The sequence below is a fragment of the Triplophysa rosa genome, linkage group LG1 (genome assembly GCF_024868665.1).
Source record: "Triplophysa rosa linkage group LG1, Trosa_1v2, whole genome shotgun sequence".
Classification (NCBI taxonomy): domain Eukaryota; kingdom Metazoa; phylum Chordata; class Actinopteri; order Cypriniformes; family Nemacheilidae; genus Triplophysa; species Triplophysa rosa.
The window spans coordinates 23450610-23468788 of record NC_079890.1 but is presented as its reverse complement, the minus strand read 5'-3'; the positions used below and the strand labels follow the sequence as shown (position 1 = coordinate 23468788).

Genomic DNA, 18179 nt, shown 5'->3' with positions numbered 1-18179 from the left:
TTGCCTTGTACTTGTACATGTGCAATGACAATAAATTGAATCTAATCTAATCATCTAATAGGAATAGAAACCATAACTCACCGGATTTGAAGTGCAATTCCAACTTGCCACGGTTGCTCGATGAATCGTAGTATACTCGCTTAAAAAGAGAAACCGTTAGCACACAAGACAAACCAGAGGCAAGATGATATTCCACAGTGTAAACAGAAAGCAAGCTAACACGTTATTGCTATGCTAACGGCGTTAAGTTAACTATCACTTTTGGTTTAGAATCTTCAAGTAAATAACAAGAACAGGGTTATTGAGATATCAGGATAAGTTAGCAATGATAATAATAATTAAAGATAATAAAATACACTAATATTAGAGCGAAGTAGGGTTGCACGGTGTACTGGTGCTACGGTAGCATCGCGATGCTAAAGCTTCAAAATACCCGCGATGCCTCTCTATTTTTGAAACGGTAGTATCGTAGTACCGTAGTTAATGTTGCATATGCACATTAATATTTTATTTGAACACTTACATCTGCCTTTTTGCGGTGTTTATCTCCAAAATGAATGTGTGTTTTGAATGTCTGGGACGAGTTAATGATTCAAATTGGCGATTTGAACGAGTTGGTTAAATGATTCACTAACTCAGTGGAAAATTGACGCCACCTACTGGCCGTTTTAGTTCTGCATTTAAAGTAAGCCTAATATTTCCCTTTATAAAGACTGCTGTATCAATTAAATTTGTCCAACATTTGAATTAGTTCCTACGTGAAAAATGATCTAGTGTACTTTAGTATTTACTACAGTAAACTACTAAAACTCATAGATACTAGTGTTTTTGATTCTTATCATAGTAAATATTTAAGTATACTACAGTATTTATAATATATACCAAATGTAAATGTATTTGCAACAATTTATCCAATTACTACAGTTAATACAACAACATATTCTAGTGCAAAGTATAATACAGTTTACTATAGTAAATACAAAATGTTTAATCTAAATCTGTGTTTTTGTATAGATTTGAATTATATGGCTGTTATAACAAGCATAGACGAGGTCACAGGCGATGGTCGGGGCAAGCAGCAGAGGTTCTCAAAACGATAAGCAAATCCAAAAATCAAAGCACAAGTAATCCAGGGCTGCAACAGTTTAAAGAGTCTCCTTCATGTTATGCATTTTCCACACTCCAGTGCAGTTGGCAATCAAACTAAGCTAGCACCTGAACCACAAACAAAAAATACTCCAAACATTTTTCTAAATTAACTTAATACAGAAACTAAACAAAATATAATTTGCCATTAAAAACAAAACTGAACTATTTTAAAGTGAGGCTCGCCGCTTCCGGCTTGCGCTGTTCTGTAGTTTATTAAAAGTTTATTCATTCTGAACGTTTTGCGTTCACCAAAATACGAACAGACAGACACAAAAATTCCTGCCTCTATTAGAGAGAGGAATATGTGCAGCCCCCTTCCTCTGAAGCTTCGAAATTCCAAAAAGGGTATTCGGACCAGCCCTAGAAATGTCATGTATGACAAAGGAGTAATTCTGGCATCGCTGGATATACCAAAGATGTCTATTAAATGTAAATGTGTCAATTCGGTGTGCTCTCTCTCTCTCTCTCTCTCTCTCTCTCTCTCTCTCTCTGTGTAAATAGTACACAGTCCTTCACCTCCCTAAGTAAATGATTGCTTTCCCATTATCATTTAGCTGTTAGCTGTTTCAAGACTGGCCTTATGGGCGATTTCTGTGTCAATAGCTTGTTCTATCCTTCGCACACTTTCTGTGGGCACCTGACACGTGGTGTCTTACGTGTACTTTTACATGATGCGTTTAATGGGAAATGAGTCTCTGGGAAAAGAAACGGTTTACAGCCATGTTTACACACCAGTTCTACATGTTACATATTAACATGTAGAACTGCAGCAACATATTAGGCTCTGCCATTATGTGAAAACTGCAGTCGTGACATAATCAACATAGACACTAGGGATGCCACAATACTCAATATAATATTGAACCGATCGGTACGACCTCCACGGTTCAATATGTGTGTAAGTGGTGCAAAATAATGTAGAGCGGGAATGAAAGAGCTGGATATAAAGAAGGACACGGTCACCTGACACGTCTTCACCACAAAATTTAAAATGCTATTAGATTATTAATGACAATCCTAAAACTATAATTTACCTTATTAGTAAGTTTATTTATTTTTATTTAGCCTTGTTGTGCAAGCTCAGCGTGTGTGCGTGCGTGCGTGTCTGTGTGTGCGCGTACTTGTCTGTGTACGTGTGTGTGTGTGTGTGCGTGCGTGCGCATCCGTATGTGTGTGTCTATGTGTGTTAGTACGTGTGCATATTGTGTGTGTGGAGTGTTTTGTATGTGGGTATGTCTGTCTTCTGTGTTTTCACTTTTTTCTTGTTTTTACAGGTACAACTAGTTATTTCTATAGTCTTTGTGTAAAATTTCAACAAAATGTTTGAATTGAGAGGCTTGGACGTTTTTTCACTGAAATAAATAAACTACCGAAAAAAGGTACCGTTTGGTACCGGCTAAAAAGTGAACGGTACCCAACCCTAATGCTAACATAATGCATTGATTATTTGAAGCACTGACGAGACAGTGTTTCTTTTAAAGCAAAATATATTGGATATGTGTTTAAAATGGATGCATGACAGAAATGCAGTATTTTGCTGATTCAGATACTTCTGCAGTCCTTTCTCGGGCACCCTGTGGTAAAATAGTGCTATCCGTAGAGCTGCATTCTGCTAGACAACCCCGTTTGCCTCAGAACACGTATTCAGACACTTCTGCAGAATTATCCTTTGTCATTGTATGTAAACGTTCCATAAGCAAATCCATAGTTCTTTTAAAAAATATCCTGAACACGAATGTAAATGTACATTTATGATGATTCATGGCATGAGAACAACAACCATGTGTTCTTAAAATATGAATCCCCAAACATCCATGTGGTGGATTTGTTTTTTGTAGTTATACTCATTTATTAATATCCATAATTGAAATTTAACATTCGCCTCCACTTCTTTCCATCCTCAGCCCCTTTTCAGTCATTAATAATCCACCACAATCATTCTCGCTCTCTCTTCTCAGTTTCTGCTCTTCGTCCTTCTTCCTGACCTCATTTGTCATGTCTTCGCTTTCTATCCCACATTTTCGCCGTCTCTTTAATCTTCTGTACTTCTTTTGGGCCTGCCTGTCTCTTTTGCTTGAAGACAATAGGAAAGTCCTGCACTCTGCTGGTGCCGTTGGTGGGAGGAGCCAAGTTGGTTTAGGTTTGATTGACAGCACTGTGTGCAACTTCACAGGCTTTGTTCCACTGCTAAAAGAAAAGAAGAGCGAAAAGGAGGAAAGAAAGGCCATTCGGGTTCATTCAGATGAAGGACCCTCAGTGTAATCCTCATAGGGGGATTTCTCCTTTAAACTAGGTTGGGTTTCAGAACTACTTTTTTAATGTTTTTGCTTTGTTACAACGTTAAACCTACATGCATTTATTATTAATTTTTATTATTTAAAAAGTGGCTTAAAGACACTTGTATGTATGAAAACATTTTTTTTTTGTATTATGAAAACAAAAACAAACAGTTTTAACTAATTTGAAATTTGAAAAACTAACTGTTCTAATGTAAGATAATACATTAATTCTTAAACTTAGATTTAATATATTGTTCAGCCCTGCCCCCAACTCTGGCTTTTCTTACTTAAGTGATCCGACTGTCTTCCTTTCTCTTCTGACCTGTAAAGTTGATCCATCCCACAGCTTTGTTCATCCCCCACCCCTGCCCCCCGTGTCCCATCCTTTTGTACAGAGAATAGATGGGATCTTGCTGTGTAGTGAAACTTCAGCTGTTTTAATGTTACATGAGCCATTAAGACTGACCCATGGTGATTGATTTGGGATGCACATTTGATTGGGGTGATCTTGGGGTCAGACAAATAAATTATTAAAAGCGTGAAGAGCATGACTATGTTTCCGGTTGCGTTAAGCATTAACTGAAGAAGTTCAGACAATTAATATTCTGCTATCGGGAGAATACGGGCACGGGAGAAGGACCGGAAATGGCAGTTCTGCGGTGTAATAGTGTGCTCATATTCATCTCCTCCTAGCTCTTAAAACACTAATGTCTTGCGTGTTCTCTGCAATCTTTTTCCAGGATGAAAAGATGTTTGATAAAGTTGAGGACAAAGAGGAGCGTGTGTTAAGCGTTGGCTGTAAGGGTTTGATTGGAGAAAACCACAAGATAATTGAAGTCACTTGACTGAGACACAGCTGCCTCTGTGTTGATCTGAACCCTTGAGCCAACAAATTCTTCCTTCTGTTCATTCTTTCTCTCCTCTTTCCCTTTTCTTACTTCTTAACAATCTCTGTTTTCAGTCACTACATGGCTGCCCTGCTTTTATATTGCAAAGTAATGTGTTAGTTAGTTAAAGTTTTTTTTTACAGATAGACCAGCACAGTACAGACTGTGACTTTAAAGTGTGTGTCTTTGGATGTAATTGCTGTTCATGACCTTGACCAGTTAAAGGGAAGGAGGAGATCTCGCAGACACACTTTCTCATGGAAAATCCCTTGTCATTTGCATGTGTGTTCCAAACTAACTGGCTGCTTATTTGCAGAATTTTATCAATTTATGACATTTTATTTCACACCTTTCTATAGCCGCATTCACACAGCACCAGAATATGATTCGTTGAGTCCTTAATTTGGTGGGATTCACACATATTTCTGTTTTTTAAAGCCCCGGTGAAATCAAAATTAGTTTTTTTCCTTTTATTAAAAATCAGTTAGCCTTAAGGACATCAATAAACCGATATGCTCCTACGCCCTGACAAAATTTCCATTTAGAAGATAGAAGTGTTCAAAACTGACGGTCTTGCATGTGCGCTCAAAAAAAATCTAGAAATTCCATGACATCATGTTACGCTTCAGCCTCTCATCAAAGTTCTCGTCCAATCAAATCCTCTTTAGAATCTGAAGAGTCCCACCCCCTTCACTACGAGAGCCGCGGAAGCGGCGCCTCAAATCAGCCACTTGTTCGCACATTTATTATGCCTACATGGTAATGCACTAGATGGGAGATAGGGGATGATCCAGACAGTGTAACCCATAAAGGGTAAGTTTATCCCACAATGATAAACACACAAATTTGATTTGAATGTTAAGGCTCTATGGAAGAGATCGGACATCGCAGCCTTAGTAAAGGAGAAGACAAACGCCAGTGTCACTCACCAATGTAAATAACAAGCTTCAAATGATAGATCACTGGTAACACTGATCTTCCTATTCTTTTCGATAGACTTTGCTGACTTTGTGCCATAAAACGAAACACTATTGGTTATTATAAAAGGGGGCGGGGTCACTCGATATGTCTCGTGCTCTCTTCATTTTTCAGGTGAAATTAACATTGCAGTGGGCCTTTAAAGGTCCAATGTGTAATTTCTATATTAGAAATCTATAGACAGGAATGCAATATAATAAACATAACATGTGTTCAGAGGTGTATAAGATCTTACATAATGAAGCGTTATGTTTTTATTACCTTAAATTGAGCTATTTCTATCTACTGAGCTATTTTCTATCTTTCGATCTTCCATGTCCCCCTGCATGGAATCACCATGCTGTTTCTACAGTAGCTCTAAACGGACAAACTGCTCTACAGACCGCGTTTCGTAAATACGCTATCCCCTTTCGGCAAAGAAGCGGAAATGCAAAGACATTTTGGAGCCGTGTCAGTCACCATAGTGCTTGCAATTCGCAAACCCAACCCTAGATACCGCTAAATTTCATACACTGGACCTTAAAAGCATTGACGTCCGCATGCCATAACAAAACTCGCACATGCAAATTTTCTGGACTCGACTGCATTAACAGCGAAGCCTTGTTGTGTGAATGGAACTGTACTAGACAACTAGTCTAGTTGTCCATCACATTCTTTGCCACTGTCTCATAATACAGTGCCTGAAGATAAAGGCAAACCATGGTGCAGGATTGCTTTGTAATGATACATACAGCCGACCTTCAGACACGTCTTTGTAGACGCCATGGTGCAATGGCAACTCTCATGTAAACAATGCTTGTCGCATCTGGATATTGTATTTTGGTGTGCTGCTGTCAGTGTGTTTAATGCAAGACTTTGTATTTATATATCATCACACAAGTTTTGTATTGTAATAGGTAAGCTTTTGGCTTGTTTATGCTAATGAATGCCATGAACCCACAATGAACTTAAGATCTCTAACAAGGTCTGAATGTCTGTAACGTTCATACTTTTGTTTTCTTTGCAGACTCTCATCCTTTGTGTCATGTAGAGTCTAGAGTAGATGCAAAATGTTCACAGAGACAGAAGGATGTAAAGCACGGCTGACCACTGATAAGCAGAGATGGTTCGCAGAGGGGACACTAGTGTCTCAAGTCTGTGTGAGTGCTGTAGATGGGTAACTACATGGTCTCGGGTTTGTCTGGCATCTGGCCGCAGTAATGAATGGGCCGCTTTGTGTATGTTTATAATCAGCCCTTCACTAGAAAGCTTCCTCCCCTTAATAGACCTCATGGCTCCCACTCAGGACAGCCTGACTAGCAGTCAACAGTCATGCACCCGTCTGGGATGCTCTGCACTTCGCTCTGCATTTTAATAAATAATTGAAGGAAGTAAGTGTTGGTGTGTTTCGATGGCCTCTATGTGAGGGCATCTGCTTTAACATCTTGTTTCCTTGCGTGCATGTTTCGATTTAATGTCTGTGGTAGGTGCACAGTTCAAGCATGTAGGCAGCACATGAGTTGGTTTCAGTTACTTAAGGCTTGTATGCAGCAGCTGTACCAGTGAGTTTGTGTGGTTTGGTCTCGGCTTTAATTGCTTGGTCATTTAATATGCGTCACCTGTCACTTTAATGGTGATACCAGAGCCTACAGCTGCCCTCTGTGATGTCACGGTAAACCTCAGAGATGACCAATAGAAATAGATGACCAATTTCCTCGCTGATGATAAATGAGCTGTTTATTTAGCTTAGGCAAACAAGACTACCTTTAAATTTTAACTGCACATGAAATTTCATTGTTAGTGAGTGTACAGAGTTGTTCATTTCATATGCTTATAGAACGTTGAGTGGTTCACCATCATGCCTGTGTATTTTTGCCTATGGCTGTCAGCCTGTTTGGGGACGTCTACAGCGTTTTGGGTTTTCACCAATGAAACATGACATGCACCCCCCACAACACACACACAGTACAGTATCAGTCTTGGTTTTGGCAGTACATAGTAAGCCCTCTGTTAGTACTGTTTTGCCGCCAGCAGCAGAGAGAGACAGAAGAGATGCATGATGGGCAGCGGCTGCGGGATTGTATTGAATGTGACTAGCTAACAGACAAGCTCTTGATAGTAAAGTATGGTGTCCAGACACACACATACCTGCCCTCTGAAGCCCACTAGATAGTTGTATCTTGTTTAGTATTTAGAGGCGTGTGTGTAGATGAAGTATTTTCACCTTGCTACTTGTTGTATATGAGCTCTGGGGAGAGATGTGCATGCAGTGGATTATTTTTATGCCAATGTGGTGGTCTACTACTGTTTTCAATACTGTGTATTATGTGGTTTTGTTGCTTAAGGTGTTTTTTTCTCTGCAGCCTTTCTTCAGACTGTCCAATCTGCGCAAGTTGGGCCTGAGCGACAACGAGATTCAGAAACTGCCGCCTGACGTGGCCAACTTTATTCAGCTGGTGGAGCTGGACATCTCTAGAAATGGTACTCAAGCTTTATCTCTAAAATACATAAATGCTGTTTTAAACTGCGCGCATTTACACACACTTTCTCTTACTCACCCGTGGTGGAAGTTTAAAACCTCCACAGTAGGGCTGGGCGATGTGACGATGTTATCGTATATCGCCGATGTCTCGCAAAAATCCCGATGCCGATTACAACAGACAGATACCAGACGATAATCCATAATAATGGAAAATACGCGTTATAACATTATCATGCGATGTAGGTTTTAGCGTGAACATTCATGTTCATATGCCCAGGCAGTCAGTAACAGTGACAGAAATTTCGAAACGCTGATTTGTTCGGTCAGTTGAATGTGCTGCTGTTTTCTGCCGGCCGCTGCACAGACAGACCAAGAGAAAGACGAGCTGCGTCAGCAAAGCAAAACCTCACGCTCGCGGGGCTGTACCGGCAACATTTTTCTACTGCATAAAAGCTATGGTTTATCTACGCGCTTTACCTGATGAAAGAAGTCACTGCAACACTGGTTTGTGCGCGTGGCGCTGTGCTGTGTGTGTGTGTGTGTGTGTGTGTGCGTGCGTGTGTGTTTGGCACTTTGTAGGTCCGGAACGAATTCCCTTCCAGTCTGTATCCGCAGATTGATCGGCGGTCGCCTGCGCAACGTTGCATGAAGTCAAACACACCAGATATTATTGGACATCACGATGATTTTCAAGTCGATTATCAAATTTTTTTTTAAACGCATTGCCCAGCCCTACTCCACAGACCACACAAATGTTGTCTTTCTTGATCTAACCTGCAAGTAGTTCTTCATTGTCAACAGCCAATTGTCTTGTGCCTCGCACAGCTTAACATTCCCTTTTACTTTGAGACGTCTCCGGAATGAATGTGTGAACGTTGAAGATGTTGGTCTGTATTTAGACTATGCAGTGTTATATTTCCCAACTCAGCAAATGATGTGCCTTGCGCTGTGTCCCGGGCGTACGGCTCATATCCTGTACAATACAAAGACACACAAACACACACAGACAAGCCTTAACAGTCAGATCTCCTCCTGTTCTTCCAGACCATCTGGTTACCATTACTAAAAACACTGAAAAAATGCTCAGTTTGTCATGACACTCGACAAATATATTTTGCTGACTCTGCCCCTCTCTTTCTCTCTATCTCAGATATTTCAGAGATCCCTGAGAACATTAAATTCTGTCAGGCCTTGGAGATTGCAGACTTCAGCGGAAACCCCTTGTCCAGGTTAGTGGGCTGGAGGAGCTCTAAATTCCCCTAGAGCTCTGGCTCATTCCAAATGTCACTTTCTTGGTAAAGAAAGGACAGAAATAGTGAAAAGGAAGAAGCAATGAGAAATAAGCAATTAGAGAGTTTTAATTATGTAACGGGTGAGAATATTTGTATTCTCAGTCAGTGCGCACAGCCATTGGAGGATGTAAACTTCATTAATCACATGTGTGTTTCTCTCTCTTTATTTACATTAGAGCAGGAAGATGGGTGTAGTTGCTAGCGGTAACCGCTTTCACAGACTAAACCTCTTTCATTGTGTGTCTCATTTTATTTCCTTTCTCTCTGACCCAGGTTGCCTGATGGTTTCTCACAGCTCAGAGGACTGGCTCACCTGTCACTCAATGACGTGTCATTGCAGTCTCTACCCAATGACATTGGAAAGTAAGGGAATACATACATGTGCTCAACAGAAATCTGTCAGTCATCTGTTGAAATCTGCGTATTTACATTTCGCATTTGGCAGACGCTTTTATCCAAAGCGACTTACATTGCATTATACTATACATTTGTTTCTGAGAATGTGCAATCCCCTGGGATCGAATATTGTTTCAAATGACTTCCCACTGAATGGCCTTTAGTGCAGATATGGAGTTAAAAATAAATATAATTCTCACTGCCTTTGTCTCATTGCCTATTTGTCATACAAAGCAAAGATCTCATAGGCATACAGACACACTCACACACCCACCCTCTCTCTCTCTCACACACACACACACATACACACTTTTTGGCTATCATTGTGTTGTGCAGATGGAGGAGCCCCTCACACTTTCAAAGTAAGTGGCACACTCACCATCTGACAGTCATACCCGCCTAATTCTCAAATTTTTTCTCCTCTCAGTTTGTCCAACCTGGTGACTCTAGAGCTGAGGGAAAATCTACTGAAATCTTTACCCACGTAAGTATTTGGGACCTGTTCCCCTGAGGTGGAATGAGCTGCTTTTGGAAAATGTGATTTTTGAGTTTTGGTGTCGGCTTGTCTTCGGTTTTTTTAAATTTGATATGAAATAAAAAATCTATTTATTTATGACAGCCAGCTTGTAAATAGGAGAAACTGTATAATATACCATTACAAAGTGAATGGATATCAACTGTAAAATGTCTCTCATCCTCTAGCTCTCTTTCCTTACTGGTTAAACTGGAACAGCTGGATCTAGGCAGCAATGTACTGGAAGTTTTGGTAAGAACAAGCATGAAAGACAATTGCAATGTTTTTGAGTTTAACCATTCAGATCATGATTAGAATGAATTAAGTATGGCAGTCATTTAAGGCCAAAAAGGAGATTGCTTATTCAAATTGTTAGTCAATGAATTGTTGATGTTATATCTAACATATTTTTATTGGCACCAGTCGTTCTTCACATCTCGTTTCCATCTTCCAGACACCTGCTGATGAATGAAGCATTTATTACTGTTTATGCCCTTATTGTTATTCTGTGCCTCATCTCGATCTCTGTTCCCTTTTTTCATCTATTCTCTTTTGATCTTTTTATTTCTTTTGCTCAGCCTGACACACTTGGGGCACTGCCCAATCTTCGTGAGCTTTGGTTGGACAGAAACCAGCTCTCCTCACTACCTCCCGTGAGTACAGACTGCTTCTGATTTGCTGATTTTCAATATCTAGTTCAGATTCAGATGTTTGTTTATTGCCCTTTACAAAAATGGTGTAGTTAAATGAATATGGCATGTGTCCGTCAAGCTATATAGAATGGCTTAATTCACTTTCGGCTGACTGATACCTGACCTCTGTCCTGAACAGGAGCTGGGGAACCTGCGGCAGCTGGTTTGCTTGGACGTGTCAGAGAACCGTCTATCAGAGCTTCCCAAAGAGATCAGCGGCCTTATCGCCCTCACAGACCTGCTGCTCTCCGAGAACCTTCTGGAAGTCTTGCCGGATAGCATTAGTGAGACTTATCCCTTATACCAGTGGTCGGGAACCACACGTGGCTCTATTAAAAAATCATGTGGCTCGCCTGGTGTCTTAGCTTTTACCAACATTTGATCGTTAAAAAAAACATCATAATACATATGAATATTTCAGGTTGTCCTGACAATACACGCATGCAGTGCTATGCGTAAGCATCACGACACTAATCAACGGCAAACAACGTTTCTATGGTAACCTCTCGTGCCTGCAGCCCAAATGAAGCTACCCAGAGCACGAGGAGTTTAGAAGAGCGAGCGTCATGCTTTTATTGAAAGTTACGGCTCTCTGTGGCGTATGATACAGAACTTGCTGCCTCGCTTTGTAATCACATGTAAAAAGTTTTAAAGGTTTCATGAACTGGCCTTTTTTATTATTTTATACTATTTATTATTTCTTACATTCAAAAACATCAGAATTAATAAGTAATAGGCTATTTTCTACCCTGGTTTTGATGCCGGCTCAAGAAACGTTGTAATTTTTGTGGGCGGGCCGCATTGTAAGTAAACGCCCACTGTTATGATTGGATAACAGTTCTAAAAGACAGCAGTGTGCCATGTGATGTACATTTCTGTGTGTCTGTTTGACAAGCTACGTGCTCGTGCTTAGTTGGAGCCTTCTGTAAACTTGGTTAGACACGTAGGTTACACATAATCAGGACATATAAAGCGATCTCTAACAAAGCAATAGTGACACATCGTACATATATTTTTACTCGCATAAGATTCTGATCGGATTCAATATTGACGGTACAGCAATGCTTTTAATCTCAGACTCTCTGCAAATCCAGTATCGACATGTGCCTTGTTTACAAGGGAATCCACGGCAAAATGAAGCAAACAAACGCTCAATGTTTTACCCACGTGAGCTGGAACGTCTTTAAAAATAAACTTTAACCATGCATTCCTAATATCAGAATCCGAAGGAAGCGACTGTGTTCTTCCACAACCAGGCACTGCACAATATGTTGCATGTTTGATGCTTGGTGGTTCTAAATAAAAATAACAGTGAAAGAAGTCCTCACTTTTGCACATGTGACACGGGGCTAGCCACTCTCGAGAGCCCTTCGCTAAAGTGACTGGGTTGCCAGATCTTCACAGAAAAAATAAGCAAATTAAGACATAACAAAAACAAACCTTAAAATGCAAATTGTTTATATATTTTATTAGACCAAAATCTCAAAATCCGCAACTGACCATTTATTAAGACCTAAGTGCCAAGGCATAAAAGCACTTATTAATAACGGACATGGCAACACTGCCAAAGAGCGTCTATCAGCGGTAGTTTAGTTTAAACTGATGGACAAAACGAATCTTTAGCTGAAAAATATGTCGCTACGGTTACCAGTTTGTCAATCATCACAAATGCGGGAGTGTGTACTATGTGTATATGGCAAGTCACTCGCGTACTAGTGGGTGGGGCTAAAGAAGTAGTCGTTGATATTCTTCTGTGGAGGCGGTGTTCAACCCATCACGTCATTAATAGGTACATCCCAGGACCTGGCATTCGTTGGGCCTGGTGTCAATAAAAGTTGTCATTTCAGGAACAAGGACTTCTTCAGTTCTGACACTTACAGGATGTTCGTTTGAATACGATGAGCTTTTATATAACGAAAGCTCAGGTTAAAATTTATTTCTTAATTCATGACACCTTTAAAAACAAACTATGCAGCAAGGTATCCCGGTGAGCAGATGGTAGCAAACTGTGATGCGTCAGTATGGGTATGCTGTGTTTAGCTCCTCGTATCCATGTGAGCAGTCTTTCTCACATATGAACTACATAAAGTACATACATACAGCTGTCTGACCCCTGCCTTATACACACAAGTATCAATAAAAAAAAGACTGGATGAAAGTGAATGGATGGGTTACAATTAGCACATTGTTCTTCAGTCTTCTCCCTGTCTTATTCGACTGACAGCATCACAAAGTGACTAGACTAGACCAGACCAGTATGTTTTCACTGCACACTTGTGTGATATTGCATAATGAACACCGATATGACAACACCAGTGTGGCAACACCTTAATGTTGGCTGCATGTACTCTGCAAATGTTAACATACAGTCTTTTGCCTCATTCGTTCAATACAGCAATTAACTGTGTTTATAATGTTACAAACCGTGTCTGTACTTTTGATTACTTCAGACTTGCGATTTTAAATCTGAATCCAAGCACATGGGAAAGTAATATGTAATTCTGTTGTTTTTATAGTGGTGTACAATTTTGCACAAGTTTTAGACTAGGCCGCTATGAAGCAAGTACCGCAAGTTCATTTGAGAATCACAATACTGCCCCCTACTGTCAGCAAAAGTTAATATACTTCCTCAGATACCATGACTTACGTGTGTTGTATATTTAATTCATGCTCAAATGAAGAGTTTTTGAGTGTCTTTAAGGATTTTATAGGTTTTATTTGTACAAATACCGAATCTTCTCTGAATCTGTCCCAACAGGCTCACTTAAGAAGCTGTCCATACTGAAAGTGAACCAGAACCGCTTGGTGCATCTCACAGACTCCATCGGCGAGTGTGTGAACCTTACAGAGCTCATGTTGACTGAGAACCTTCTACAGGTACACACCATATGTCAAAACAAACAGGTTCAACTCCTTGGCAGTTATAATCTGATCTCCAATGGGCAAATTTAACAGATTAATTATGTACTGAAATCAATTTACTGTAACAACTGAACAAATCAATAAAAGCACACGCTATCAATCTGAGCCAACAATATTAGTAATAAGCATTAAATATTCTGTATCTTTTTCAGTCTCTGCCTCGCTCTCTTGGAAAGCTTAAGAAGTTGACAAACTTGAATGTAGACCGAAACCGTTTAAACAGCGTGCCGTCAGAACTGGGAGGATGTGTCAGCCTGAATGTGCTCTCCCTCAGAGACAACCGATTGGGTAAACTGCCTGCTGAGCTCGCCAATGCCACAGAATTACACGTGCTGGATGTGGCAGGCAACAGGTGAGAAATATCCTTATGCCAAGAGCTCAATGTTCAAGGAGACTTTGCTTCTACCAGTAAGCATTTAGTTGTTTTATACCTCAGCACTTGCACTTTACTTGAATCCATCTCCCTATCACTCTGTCTTTTCCAGACTGCAGAACTTGCCGTTTGCATTGGCCAACCTGAACCTGAAGGCCATGTGGCTGGCAGAGAACCAGTCTCAGCCCATGCTGAAGTTCCAGACGGAGGATGATGAGCAGACTGGGGAAAAGGTCCTCACCTGTTACCTACTGCCCCAGCAACCCTCATCCAGTCTCGGTAAGACACATGGAGTTTTCATACATGATTCTAGTTACACCCATAGTAGTCTCGCCTACACCAACCTTGAAATATTTTTCATGAGTTTTGGAACCACACATTTAGACAGAAAAACCTTCTGACCGACACGCAATTCATCTTTCAGGTTAATTATCTATATGTATTTCAGATACCTCATTTATCTCGCTTTATTCCAGAGAATCTGCTAGACCGTAGCGCTGATGAGACCTGGCCAACAGACTCTAATCTGAACCGAGTATCAGTCATACAGTTTAGAGATGATGCTAAAAATGAAGAGGAAGATGAGGAGACTGCAGCAGAGAGGAGGGTGGGTATAGAAATGTTTCCCGGCTGTTTATGCTTAACTGTTTAAATGTCATGTTATTTGTATATATGCCCACATAATAGTCTGTGGTATCTGTGAACCAGCAGGGTCTTCAGAGGAGAGCCACACCACATCCCAGTGAGTTAAAGGTGATGAAGAATGTTATTGAAGCCAGAAGAAATGAGCCTTATGTAGCCAAGCCAGATGGAGAGCTGGAGTCCCCAGAATCAGAGGTAAATAAATAAGTGGCCAATTAAAGGTGCTGTTTGTAATTTTTTTTGGAGGATCTATTGACAGAAATGCAATATAATATACATAACTATGTCTTCAGAGGTGTATAAAGACCTTACATAATGAAGTGTTTTGTTTTTGTTACCTTATAATGAGCTACTTCTATCTACATACACTGTGGGTCCCCTTGCGTGGAATTCGTCATGTTGTTTCTACAGTAGCCCTAAATGGACAAACTGCTCTACAGAGCACGTTTCGTAAATACGTAAATCTCCCTCGGCAAAGAAATGAAAACTTAATCCTGTGCAGCCACCATATTGCTTCAAAGGTGGGGGGGGGGAGGGAGCCGTTGGTTGATGCCACTAAATTTCATACGCTGGGCCTGTAAAGGGGGCATTAGTTTAACAGTTTATGTATTTTATGTAGTGCTGTCAATCGATTAAAAAAATGTATCTGATTAATCACACATTTTTTCTGTGATTAATCACGATTAATCAAACATAACATTACTGTTTTTAAATATACTTTTACATTCTAATAATTTCACATTTAATCTCCAAATTAAGTTAGAAACAACAGATTTCTTTAACAACATCCTTTTATGAATAAAAGCCAACATTCTGATATTAGTAATGCAACTGATGTCTCAATTAAATTGATTATTATTTATTTATTTTAACATTAATTATATACTCTGTGCATTCATTTAGGATTTTAGTTATCACATTGAAATCGGTGCTTACGAAAATGCTAGACAAAATGGGCTTTCTGGCATAATCTTGTGTGTTTTGTTCATTCAAGCATGAAAAAGAACTTAAAACTGGTGCGCTGTCTGACAGAGATTCACTGACGCAGCCTTTAGCTCGTGACTGTATACACCAGACTGGACCTCTGTCGCGTTGCACATTGTACCGCATCCCACAGCTAGAAGCTGTCTATCTACATTGAACGCGTCAAAGCAACCGTTTCAAATCGCACTTAAATGGTTTAAACGCCTTTACATGAATAAGAGCGTGATTATATAATGCAACGCTAGACAAAGGATGACCAAATTAAACTGATGCTGCCTTAATTGCGTTAAATATTTTAACGTGTTAATCTGAAAAAAATTAATCGCATGCGTTAACGTTGACAGCCCTAATTGTATGTATTTCCTATTACGTTGATACAGACTGCTAACTATGCCTATTTCTGATACGTGATTGGTTCACAGGAAAAGCGGTTAAGTGGGCTGTCCAATCAAAGTCATGATTCTCAGGCATCCAGTAGCACCGCCTCAGCAACTTCTCAGGATGAGAAGCGGGGAGTAAACCGCACAGGGGTGGTGCCTAAAGATGTACAAGCTCAAGAGGAGGAGGAGCTTGATGAGATGGAGGTGGAGTATACTGAGGTGAGCCATGCCATTGTTTTTCGTATTTTGGACTAATGACAAACCAAAGATATTCTCCATACCAGTCTGAATGTAAGTGTGTGTGCACAAACTGGTATAAATATATTTTTAGGGAAAATACTTTATAGTTCGTTTAATAATGTGCTTGTAGAAATGAGCTTGCTAATATCAATATTTCTGTTTTAAATTGCGAGTAATCACTTTTTTGCACTCCTCTCAGCCCACCGTGCACTTTGCCGATGAGCCCATCATCCGTGGTGGCGATGATGAGAACGACGACGAAGACGACGCTGACCGGAGCGACGAGGACTCCCGAACGCCCCCCCCTACAGAGAAACAGCGGCTGATACGTAAAGACACACCACACTACAAAAAGCACTTCAAGATCACCAAGCTGCCCAAACCCGAGGCTGTCGCCGCCCTTCTGCAAGGTTTCAGCCCGGACGGCCTCTCACCTCCTGCTCACACTCCTGAGGATGAGAGAGATGGTGAGGAGGATGAAGAAGAGGAGGAAGATGGAGGAGTTACAGTCAGTACTCCCTTACTGCACAGACTAGAAGCAGTTGAGCTAGAAGACAGCAGGCTAAGTCATGTGAACTCGTCCCTGCAGCCGGTGAAGGTAAGGCGGCCTCAGAGATCCAGACCTGGAGAATGTATGCAGTTGAGGTATTAATAAACTCGCAATTGCTCGGCAAAGAATACATTTTTTAGTCCAACATATCAAATTGATCAAACGATTTTGTCCATTTTATCTACATTATCTGTTATGCCTCTGGGTTATTGGAGTAAACAGTTGTGAAAAAAGATTTTCAAGCATACTTTTGCTTGTTCAGTAGTTCTGTTGCGTGACCTCTGCCTTTAGAGCAAAATTGCTTCCAATAAGACATCTCGTATCACTTCAACTCTTATTGAAACGGCACAACCCCAAATCATAAAGCTGCTTCCTTTGTTTTGCCCCACCCTTGGCAACACATTAGCTCCTCCTCCACAGCTTGACTCCACCCCATCGAGCACCACTCTTGCCTCTCATAATCATTATTTGCTGTTTCTGCTGCCTGGGGAATCAGTGCACACTGCCTTTGCCAACCTTTTCACAACTGTGTGTCTGTGTGAGTCCGAGTGTGTGTCTACAATAAAATGTAGAGTAGAAAAATAAATAAAAATCAGCCTCTTTTCGGGTAAAGTGGCGTGAGCCCTTTAAATGAAGTGTGTCTGGTTGTGTGTGGTCTGTATGACTTGATGATGGTTGAGTGACTGAGGAATGCATGCATAGGGCTTGTATGTACATGTTTTTAGGTTTGACTAAGCAGTCCAACGTATGACTGGTCCTGTGTGAATATCGACAGTTGTTGATGTCGGTAATTGTTTTCTATTATATCTGGGGGTTTTTTTTAGTTTTCACATGCTCGTTATTACTGGGGTTAAGGGGTTAGTTCGCCCAAAAATGAAAATTCTGTCATCGTTTACTCACCATCGAGTTGTTCCAAACCTGTATAAACTTCTTTGTTCTGCTAAACACAAAGGAAGATATTTGGAGCAATGTTAGTAACCAAACAGCTCTCAACCCCCCTTGGCTTCCATAGTATTTATTTCCCTACTATGGCAGTAAATAAGGGGATGAGATGTGTTTGGTAATCTACAATCTGAGTGTGAGTAAATGATGACAGAATTTTCATTTTTGGGTGAACTGTCCCCTTAATAATGGCAACCTGTAACTCTGGTTGCTGCTTCCACATTTTGAGCAATGCAGGTATCATGTCTTGTTTGGAAATTTGGTGGTTTTACTGTGCTAGACAAAGAGACGATCAATCATGATGCAGAAAATGAGATTTTATAGTTAGCACATTTTTGTTTTAAATCGAATGTGGTGTAAAGCTAACGCAGTCTAAAAACATGGCTATGTCATTAAATGCAACAGCCAAAAAAACAACCTTTAAAGATGGCGAATAAAAATGCAGCATTGTAATGTCAATCAATTTGAGATATTTCAATCAAATTTATGCCAGTTAAA

At 40.3% G+C, this 18179-nt stretch overlaps 1 protein-coding gene across 15 annotated transcripts in view; it reads left to right on the top strand.

Moving 5' to 3' along the window:
• The window catches only part of scrib (scribble planar cell polarity protein), a 93299-nt gene that overhangs the window by 42286 nt on the left and 32834 nt on the right, over nt 1-18179 (top strand). For 11 of the 15 annotated variants that reach the window (XM_057343647.1, XM_057343676.1, XM_057343667.1 and 8 more), the window contains exons 2-15: nt 7636-7753; nt 8905-8983; nt 9320-9409; nt 9870-9926; nt 10145-10208; nt 10535-10609; nt 10788-10932; nt 13407-13525; nt 13723-13922; nt 14056-14222; nt 14420-14550; nt 14652-14780; nt 15992-16168; nt 16389-16787. In XM_057343647.1, coding sequence (XP_057199630.1) covers nt 7636-7753; nt 8905-8983; nt 9320-9409; nt 9870-9926; nt 10145-10208; nt 10535-10609; nt 10788-10932; nt 13407-13525; nt 13723-13922; nt 14056-14222; nt 14420-14550; nt 14652-14780; nt 15992-16168; nt 16389-16787 — 1950 coding nt within the window. The remainder of the gene's footprint in view (nt 1-7635; nt 7754-8904; nt 8984-9319; nt 9410-9869; nt 9927-10144; nt 10209-10534; nt 10610-10787; nt 10933-13406; nt 13526-13722; nt 13923-14055; nt 14223-14419; nt 14551-14651; nt 14781-15991; nt 16169-16388; nt 16788-18179) is intronic. The other 4 variants (XM_057343657.1, XM_057343746.1, XM_057343757.1 and 1 more) reach the window with 1 other exon arrangement.